General features: G+C 38.4%; 1 protein-coding gene across 1 annotated transcript; it reads right to left on the reverse strand.

Moving 5' to 3' along the window:
- Window positions 1-493: 493 nt before the first annotated feature.
- On the reverse strand, window positions 494-6,536 carry LOC106165213 (uncharacterized). Its single transcript, XM_013543326.3, has 2 exons — window positions 5,727-6,536; window positions 494-4,243 (listed from the first exon to the last, which is right to left on the reverse strand). Exon 2 carries the CDS (start codon window positions 4,232-4,234, stop codon window positions 2,309-2,311), a length of 1,926 nt encoding a protein of 641 aa, XP_013398780.2. The 5' UTR covers window positions 4,235-4,243; window positions 5,727-6,536; the 3' UTR covers window positions 494-2,308.
- Between the last annotated feature and the right edge of the window lie 2,520 nt (window positions 6,537-9,056).

Genomic DNA, 9,056 nt, shown 5'->3' on the forward strand with positions numbered 1-9,056 from the left:
ATTCAAATTATCCTTGATTCGCCCCTGGACTTGAAATTACTTTTCGTCAGCAAACGTCATATATTTATATTTGAGAAATGATATATTAAAAAAAAACATATTGTTGTGATTGCTATGGCGTCCACAGCATTAGCAGGTACTGAATTTAAGAAACTTACCAAAGCACACTTAATTTATTTTTGATATAGACATTGAATAAAATGCTTATAGACAACGGTTTGAGTGTCAGATCAGCGAAAAGGAAAAGTCATGGTAATAACTTCTATTGCTCAGGCAAACATGGTGTTTATGGTAAACGAAGGCGTTTTAAAATTTCCAAATTGCATACTAGTGACATATAAAAGGATGAGTGCAATACCCGTATGTTGAAGGCGCCTTTCAAAATTCAGATTGTCATTCTATCGACCAATGTATTGCACTCAATGACATTGATGGAATACATGCCAGACATACATAACGTCATAGTTTATTAGGCATTAGCCATTTCCATCATTGTGTTTTCCATTGACTCAAAGTATTTATCGGACTTAAACTTGAAATGCTGTGTAATGGCAGCAAAACATGTTTATTGGATATTATTTCAATATGCTGTAAACTCCAAGAATTTAAAAGATTGTCCACCAAAGATAAATTTTTAAAAAATCAAAAGACAACCGTGTAATTCCTGAGAAGCAAGAATTTATTTTTTCAGTAAGCTCTTCAATGTGCAAACGTTTCATTTTCTATGTGAGCGTTTCCTCTTTGAGATATATAAATTTCTAATAAATGATCATGAAAAAAAAATGTCTCGAGCCCTTACCTTTGAGTCATCAATTATTTAATTGAGTAATAGTTTCTTTTCTTGAATAACTAATGCCTTGCCTATAAGTCATCATTTACTCTGTATGTCACACATGATAACTTATTAATACTAAGAGTCTTTGCACTTATTATAACGGCACCATATGGCAATATGGCAGGTCAAATCAGGTGGTTTTAAAGCAAGCCTTAGGGACCATACCCACAGAAATTTAGATCGATCTACCTCTCTGGGGAGTCTCACTAAATCGATATCAACTTAACTGGCTTAAATGTCTGTCACGCCTAGTAAAGCTGTTAGTGTGTAACTATCGTTACCCCCTAGCTGATTCGGTGTGACAGACATTTAAGCCGGTTAGTTGATAGCAAATTAGGGCGACTCCTCGGGGAGGCCGATCCAGATGGATCGATCTGGGCATGGGAACCCAGCCTTAGGCTGCATTCACAACCAAAGTTGATCCGCGAACTAACAGATCTGTAGATCAAATATGGTCGTCCCACTTATAAGCTTACCGCGTAATCCCCGTATCTATTCAGTATCTATTAGGGGATTATGCGACGAGCTTTAAAGTGATTCAGCCATATTTCACCCGCGGATCTGTTAGTCCCCGGTTCAACTCGGTTTGGAAGTGCCCTTAATATGCACATGTGGCGCATTGATAGTCGTTTCTGTTGGCAAGCCAGTTGAATCGACCTGTTAACTCGAGAAAGTGCAAAACTGGTCGACCTTAATTGATATCAGAGATTTTAAACTACGGATTCACGGAGTACACACCTTTTGATTTATTTGCAAACTGATTCCCCTTTGTGTCCTTAATTGAGATGGTATCCGTTTTAGCATTAAAAGCCCCCTGACGACCAATCATTCCTCCAAACCATAAACAAATCTATTAAACGTAATTGTCCGGTGGCTTTTATCTCATCAGAGCAATTGAACCACTTAGATAATTGATTTAATAGTGACAAGTGTTTACAAGACCGTAAATCCTCATTTTGGTATCTATCATTAAAGGTAGTTGAAATATATTTTACCAAGAGAAGTTTTATCTTTTATGTTAATGCAGTTCCGAAATTGGCATTGGGGCCTTACAATGGGATGTGAAACAATGAAGTTATTCCATCATCACTTAATTCAATGGTCTTCACCTTATGAAAAAAAAAGATGGAGACAATTGCGTAAGAATTATTGGTACAGGTACACCTATAGTGTTAAATTAGCATCCACACATCGCGAGCATAAACTTATCACGAGAGAGAGCGGTACAAAAACTGAACGACAATATAAATACGTATAAAGAATATAAATACTACACATTTCGTCCTAAATGTATAATGTAAATAAGGAAACAAAGACATGAATTCCAGTTCGTCTCTTGCTCAAAAGCAAGTCAAAAGTGAATCCCAGATAAAACAGGCAGTGCAGCTAAAGCGATAAAATGTTCCTGAAGAAATGCCCTTGTTGGGGAATAAAAAATCAAACGTCAACGCAAGATGAATATCCGTTGTCTCATCATTCAAATAATTCTCCATCGGGTTTATTCTCCCAAACAGGAAGGTACACCTTGTCTTCTTCCCGCACAAACCCAATTGTCCACCATCTCTTCATGCAGGCCGGATAAAAGTGAAACACCCTCTCAAATTCGGTGACGACAGAAATTTTCTGCAGCACCGAGATCACTTGCCGGTTCTCGTGCAGTATGGAGACTGAGCTGGTCATGATCCCGATGAGAAAGTTCAGGAGGAGGATGGCTATTGTGAAGACGTAGAGGAGATGTTGTACCGCGAGGGCTAGCACGCGTGGATCTGTCTGTTCCACGTACCCCGTCACGTTGATGGTGTTCAGCATGATTTTGAAAGTGGAGTAAAAGGACCAGATGAAGTCCGGGAAATCGTTGTTGCAGGTCTCGGCGAGGAGAGCGTAGAAAACGAAGGCGAACTGGATTATCACCAAGATGAATATGACACTGAATCTGCTCATGTCCAGCATCATTTTCTGAAACACAACCACAAAGTAGCCAATCCTGGGGGCTAGTTGGACGATGTATAGGACAAACCACACATTAAGGATGCAGGCAAAGGAGAAAGTCAAGTAAATAAGCGCGAGGATGATCATTGGAGGTTCATTTAGGCTCTCTACCACGTGACCCGACAATGGCAAGGCCAAAAGGACCAAGACAGCATGGAGAAAACTAAATATGCGATAAATGTTTGCAGACACTATAGTTTTACTGTCCGACATCATCAATCTGGCGAATTTATACTTTGGCTTCCACGACAAACAATGGACGGTAACTGTGGTGAGGATTTCGTTCAGGATCGCGATTAAGCAGGTGATGGATACAAACATTTGGCAGCCGAAAACGAATGATTTGTTTTCAATCTCGCCTGAAATTGCGATCGATTGGGCGGCGCTGCACGTCGCATTGGTGGCAGCGGCGGCTAAAGGTGACGTGGTGTTGGATGCAGCTGCTGCAAGACGTCTCGTCTGGGATTGCGTAATTTCGTGAAATGTCGCCATTACAGTAAAGCAGAAAATCACGGCGTAGAAAACCCGCATCAAGCCGGAAATAACTATCGGTATCGTCATATTCTTTAAGCTGGCTTCTATCCAAGTGTCCATGGCAGAAGAGGACAAGATCATGGGCGTTGTGGGTCTTCCCAAGACAGCAGGCTTCAAAAATGCTAGCATTAGCAAAGGTGATTTATAAAATCGTTCTTTGTCGGATGAATTTGAGAAGTGATATTCGGTTACATCGTAATATACGAGTTTGCGAAGACCGTGGCTTTTTCTCACGTGTCTGTAAATGCCGTCCACAGAAAATATGGCCTGGATAAGTGGAAGCACACCCAATGCGGCTGCAAGCTCCACCGGACGTAACCGTAAGTTGTCTTCTTGAAGCAGAAGAGATGTGAAGATGTCCTTAGGGATGGTTTTTTGTAAGAAGTAAAATATCTCATGGCATTTCTTTTCCTGGTTTGGCCAGATGTGCGCAGCCCAAACCAATGCGTGCATGATGTTACGCCCGTCGTCATGTTGCTCTACGCATGCGCCGTGTTGGAGGAGAATATCGAGACATCTGCTCGAACCACTCCCGACGGCAATGAACATTGGCAGGCGAAATTCACTGCAGAATTTTGTCAAATTTGTCCGTTCCTCAGACTCAAATCCAAAACTGCTATTAATTAAATAATTCTTTTCCTCTGGCGTCACAGCAGATAGTATATTCTCGACAAAGTCACCGTTGTCAGAGATTATGGCGTCGAGCCAGGTTTCAAATGTCAGAGAGTTCAACACAGTGCATCTTTGGATCATGGCATCGTTAAGTGCTTTCCTTACACATGCTGGGAAGCTGTGACCGTTTTTCCCCAAATATGCATTAGAATCGCAGTGGAAAATCTCCGTTACTTTGTCCTGATGCGTCTTTATGGAACCCATTCTCCACTACTGAAATTAAAGCGAAGGTAAACGGATTGAGAATATTCAAAATGGTTTTAAGCAAACACGCTTTAGTATCATTTTCCGTAAATTTATAAAAAGCAGCAATTTAAGTTTCAGATTATTGGAAACTAATGCACAGTATCAGCATGCATCTGTGGCTTCCTGTTCAACAAGGATATGCTTATGTGAATAGGCCTACAGGTACCGCTATTTATAATATCAAACAATCTGTGAATCTCAAGGTAAAAGAAAGGCATTTCAATATATACTGTTCAAGTTTAAAACTGTCTCAAAGTTATATTTCCTATGTCTACATATACCTCAAAGCTGCCTATCTTTCCGAAGTCAGAGCTTTAAAAATGATTAAAACTTTCAAATTAAAGAACCTGATGTCAACAAGTTCAAGAAGATGGACCGGTACAGTTAAATGTACCGCTTTGTGCAAAAAGGGGGCTAATTATATATCATGCAGAAAGATCGTTTTACAAGTTTACAAATTACATAAAATCAATCTTGTGTTGTTTGTGAAGCACCTCTTATGGTCATTTATCAAACAATTAAACAAATTACAATTTATAAATTATTCCTCCATTATTCATGAGGGGACCTTCGTTGTAAAGAGACAATATTTGGATTCTAAAGGAAAAGTAAATACCCCGCCATACTGTTCTGCTGTTGTCAAGTCAGGCAGGAGTTAATACAGGCAAGTTTGGCGGGTTGAATCACAGAGGGATTCAAAAGTTTGAAATCGAGTGCCTCCTTTTTGATTTAAAAAATAAAACGCTTAACTTATTAATCTCATTCTTTCTTTCTTTTTGTTAAAAAACCAATTTGAAGGTGGCCATATTGATGTAAGTACACGCACGAAAACCGCCCCATATGACGTTTTCATAATCCTGTAATTTAATTTCCCGTGATATTTCAACTGACGAAACTACACCCTGTGCTACCACTACTCCAATTCTGCAGTGTGTAAATTCAATTTTAATTTACTGTATCTGGCATTTGTCGGAAAATTAGACGAGAAAACACACGCGTCTCTTAATCCAAAGTTTTTTTAATTTTTAAAATGGAATATTACCATAAGATGCCGATTGAGCAGGCGAGGGCTACGACAAGCCCGATACCTTATTAAGGCCCAAACTGAAGCTCTCTGTCTATGCACTGATATTAATACATACATGTACATGTAGTGGGCAGCAGATGCTTTAAGTCTAGCTTAAATAATCTAACGACTCGAGCACTGTGTGAACAAGTGAAAATAATTCCTAAGATGATATTTCCTGATTTCAAGCATCGCTAGCAAAAGATACGTGAAAAATGCTGACAGATGGTGGAGGACGTGCTAGTGATTTTCTCCTGGACACACTGGAGGGTGGGAGGGGGATGGGGGGTACCTTTGTCCTTAGGTATGCAGTTAATGGGCAATACGGTAAGTTGAAATAACATTGGGAAGGAACGTATCTCTAATCTCTGACAAAAAACTTACGTTTCAGGCGGTTTGGATATCTCGTTCAAACGATCCTTGTTTGGCTGCGATCTACAACTTCCCGTCTCAAAAGTTCTCTTCCTTATCTTCGTGTCAGTCCACAAACCTTGACCGTCCTCCGTTTCCTCCTAGTTCCCCTTTTTAACGCTGAACTCCACCTATACTCTTAACTACCCCGCCCGTTTCTCTTTTTCAGGAACATAAATAACGCTGACGCTATGTGATATGAACTCTACACCAGATCTTACTTATAGAGCAATGCTAGAAACACACTGCCAGAGTCAATTAAATACGTATTGATCAGCCCTAATTTCATGTATTCACAATAAACACGAAAGTGAATGCTGCTCAATCAACAGAAATATACCGTACCTGACATTCCAGAACCATTCGTCCCGTTCACACGAATCACTAAACGCTTACATCTGTCTTAGAACTGGTTGGTTTTCCATTCAGCTTATCCATTTTATTTAACATTTCCTTATTATGCAACCTTCTTAAGGACTAGTTCGTAACGTCTAAAATGATATATTTATAATAATATTTCAATTACTATACATCATATTTGGAGAGATCAGGAAGTCCAGCTTACGGCTGTTATCAACTTCAAAGATGATATCTTTTGGATTGTGAAACTAACCAGTCCACCAAAACCTCATACGACTCTTCCTTAATTCAAAAATACATTATACTTGCACATAATAACCTTACAGCTTTCATTCAATTGCTGTGATTCTGTTAAACTGTGATTAATGAAAACGTTATCCTTTAACTTTACAACAATGATAGCAATGTTGATGAGCGGGAAGGTCGATACTTTCCATACAAGTTCAGAATTACATAAAAAAGATATTGCGGGATTTCTGTTAATTCATGTCACTGCGGATCGCACGTTCAAGTGTGAAATAATTCAAACTGAAAATATACAACATGGTGTCAGCAAAGGACCAGATAAAGTAAGGACTATCCCGGCCTTTCCGGGTTTTACAGCGTGTTAGGCAATCGGTAGTCGCGGAGCAATTAATGATTCAAGCAATTTGAACAATGCCAAACCAGATCCAAAAAGAGTACCAAGCTGTGTGAATAAGCCCATTGCTGCTGTTATACCTTGGATAAGTTTACACGGCTGTATTTTTACAAAGTTATCTGCAATGAAGTGATCGCCAATGGACGATCGGCTAATATGATTTCAGCAAACAACATGATTCCTTTCGTAACTCACGTCACATAGCTATTTGATATATTCATAAATATTTATGATAAACATACTTTTACACGTAGTTGAAAAGGCTCACAGCAGATGTTTTATCAAGATTATTTGGACATATACACTGAATATGGTACGTCTCCATAATAAAAACGACCAAAGTCTGATAATTATTTCCCTCCCGCAGGTCACCTCTTGGGGTCGGTGTCACAAAGGGTCTTACCTCAAAAGGTGGTTTAAAACTTTAAGGCCGAAAAATTCCATCTGCTTAGAACCGAATTAGAGCTTTCGGTTGTAGTTCACCGAAACAAAACGACAGTCTGTGTGAAATATTAGACATTTATTACTTGTTTTCAAACAGCCTTAATTTCCTAATTAAATGGATTGCCACTTGATGCATCCCGGATCAAAGTTCACGTAGATCAACACTAGATGTTAAGACCAGCTTTAGGCTGAAGTTCTTTTCATTAAACGTGTAAATATCATAAATATCATAATATAGTTTAGAGAAAAGCAATGACGCTCTCCCTGTAGCGATCATTGATCCTGGGATGGTGGCATCCCTAGACCAATTATACTGAGTTAAGACACCTTGAAATATCGAACGAGGCCTTTGATATATTTTTGCTTTTAGCCATTTTTATTTTCATCAAACACCAATTATATACAATAATAATAATAATAATAAAAATACGACAGAAGGGCTTTGACCGAAACGTTTTTAATTGGTGGTCATTTTAATATTGATGTACTTAATACCTCCTTTATGAGAGCAATTTGTTTGTTAAACTGAGCGTAAAAACAATCCCGATGTTTTGTTAATGCGTTATTCCAAAATTAATAAATGTATAAATTCGGAAAGAATGAATGAAAGAAATAAGATGATGGTAATAATTATAACAACGGTGTTATTAATAATAAATGAGTGTGTGACAGAAAGGTCGGGTTGCTAGGCATTTTTATTTAATTATCTGCTCCATTTCTAACTCTAAATAACTAATATCCACTCAACTACCGCCACAATGGGCCATAAATCTGCCAAAATTGCTATTCGTTCACTCACTTAATCTCCCCATTTTCTCATAGCACAGAGTTTCATGGACGTTAACATGCAACATTTGTAGAAAATGGCGAAGAGAGCCACGAATGAAAGCTATCTATCACTAACCTTCTGTGCGTAGGTAGTTGACGAAATAATTAGATTTTCTGTAATGGAGTCATAACGTCACTTTTACGGGGAATCAATTTTACTGTGATACTAATACTGTTTAGACTAATACTGATCGAAAAGGTGTGTAACATAAAAAAGTCTCCCTGGTTCAAAAATCGAAGATACAGGGTAGGCATTAACTGGTTAAAGGCGCAGTGAGATAATTATGGCGTAAGTAGTCAGGTCCAGGACAGATTACCAATTCAAGTCAATTCAATTCAATTCAATTCAATTCATTTCATTAAAGTCTCACCCATAGATACAATTAAAAACAAACAATAAAAAATAAAACAGTCATCAGGCAGTTCTTTAGAGAACTATGAGAGACTAGAAAAAAAACAAAAACTAATTACAGTTTAAATACATAAAATTTCTTCTTAATTCTAAGACAGATTACCAACAGAGCAATCCACGTAAAATAGGTTGTTTTTTAACGCGATCGACACATAAATAATGTTTTAATTTCGGTCTCTGTAGCTGAACTTTTCCCCGTCGTTCAGCAACTAATGAAGATTAAATATTTTTAAATAAAGTCATCATGCTTGTAAAATATTAAACTCGCAAACATTCCAATACAAGTAATTCGTTGTCTTCACCCTTAAGTGTTATTTTATCATTATTACTTTAGGGAGTGGGGGGTTCATAACAACATTCAATATTCGGTCAAATCATTTGCGTCATTTTCTTTTGTTCGTCTAAAACAAGTTCCTAGCAATTACGTATGCCGTAAAGGAAAGTCGAGGACTTCCTCTGAACTTAGAAAAATAACTTGGCGTAGTAGTCAGGATGTTTACAGTCACTTGATCCCAGGCAGTAATGGTATGGAGTTATTATATACCTGGGAGTTTGGTGGAGACAGCCAGGGTTAATTAATGCTCGGGATATAAAGAGGAGGGTGGAGGTGGGGGTGGGG

Source organism: Lingula anatina, chromosome 5, assembly GCF_051362555.1.
Source record: "Lingula anatina isolate TDL-2025a chromosome 5, LinAna3.0, whole genome shotgun sequence".
NCBI lineage: Eukaryota > Metazoa > Brachiopoda > Lingulata > Lingulida > Lingulidae > Lingula > Lingula anatina.

Bases quoted from the DNA above. Each gene is read 5' to 3' on its own strand.
- LOC106165213 (XM_013543326.3), bottom strand. From the start codon at position 4,234: ATGGGTTCCATAAAGACGCATCAGGACAAAGTAACGGAGATTTTCCAC.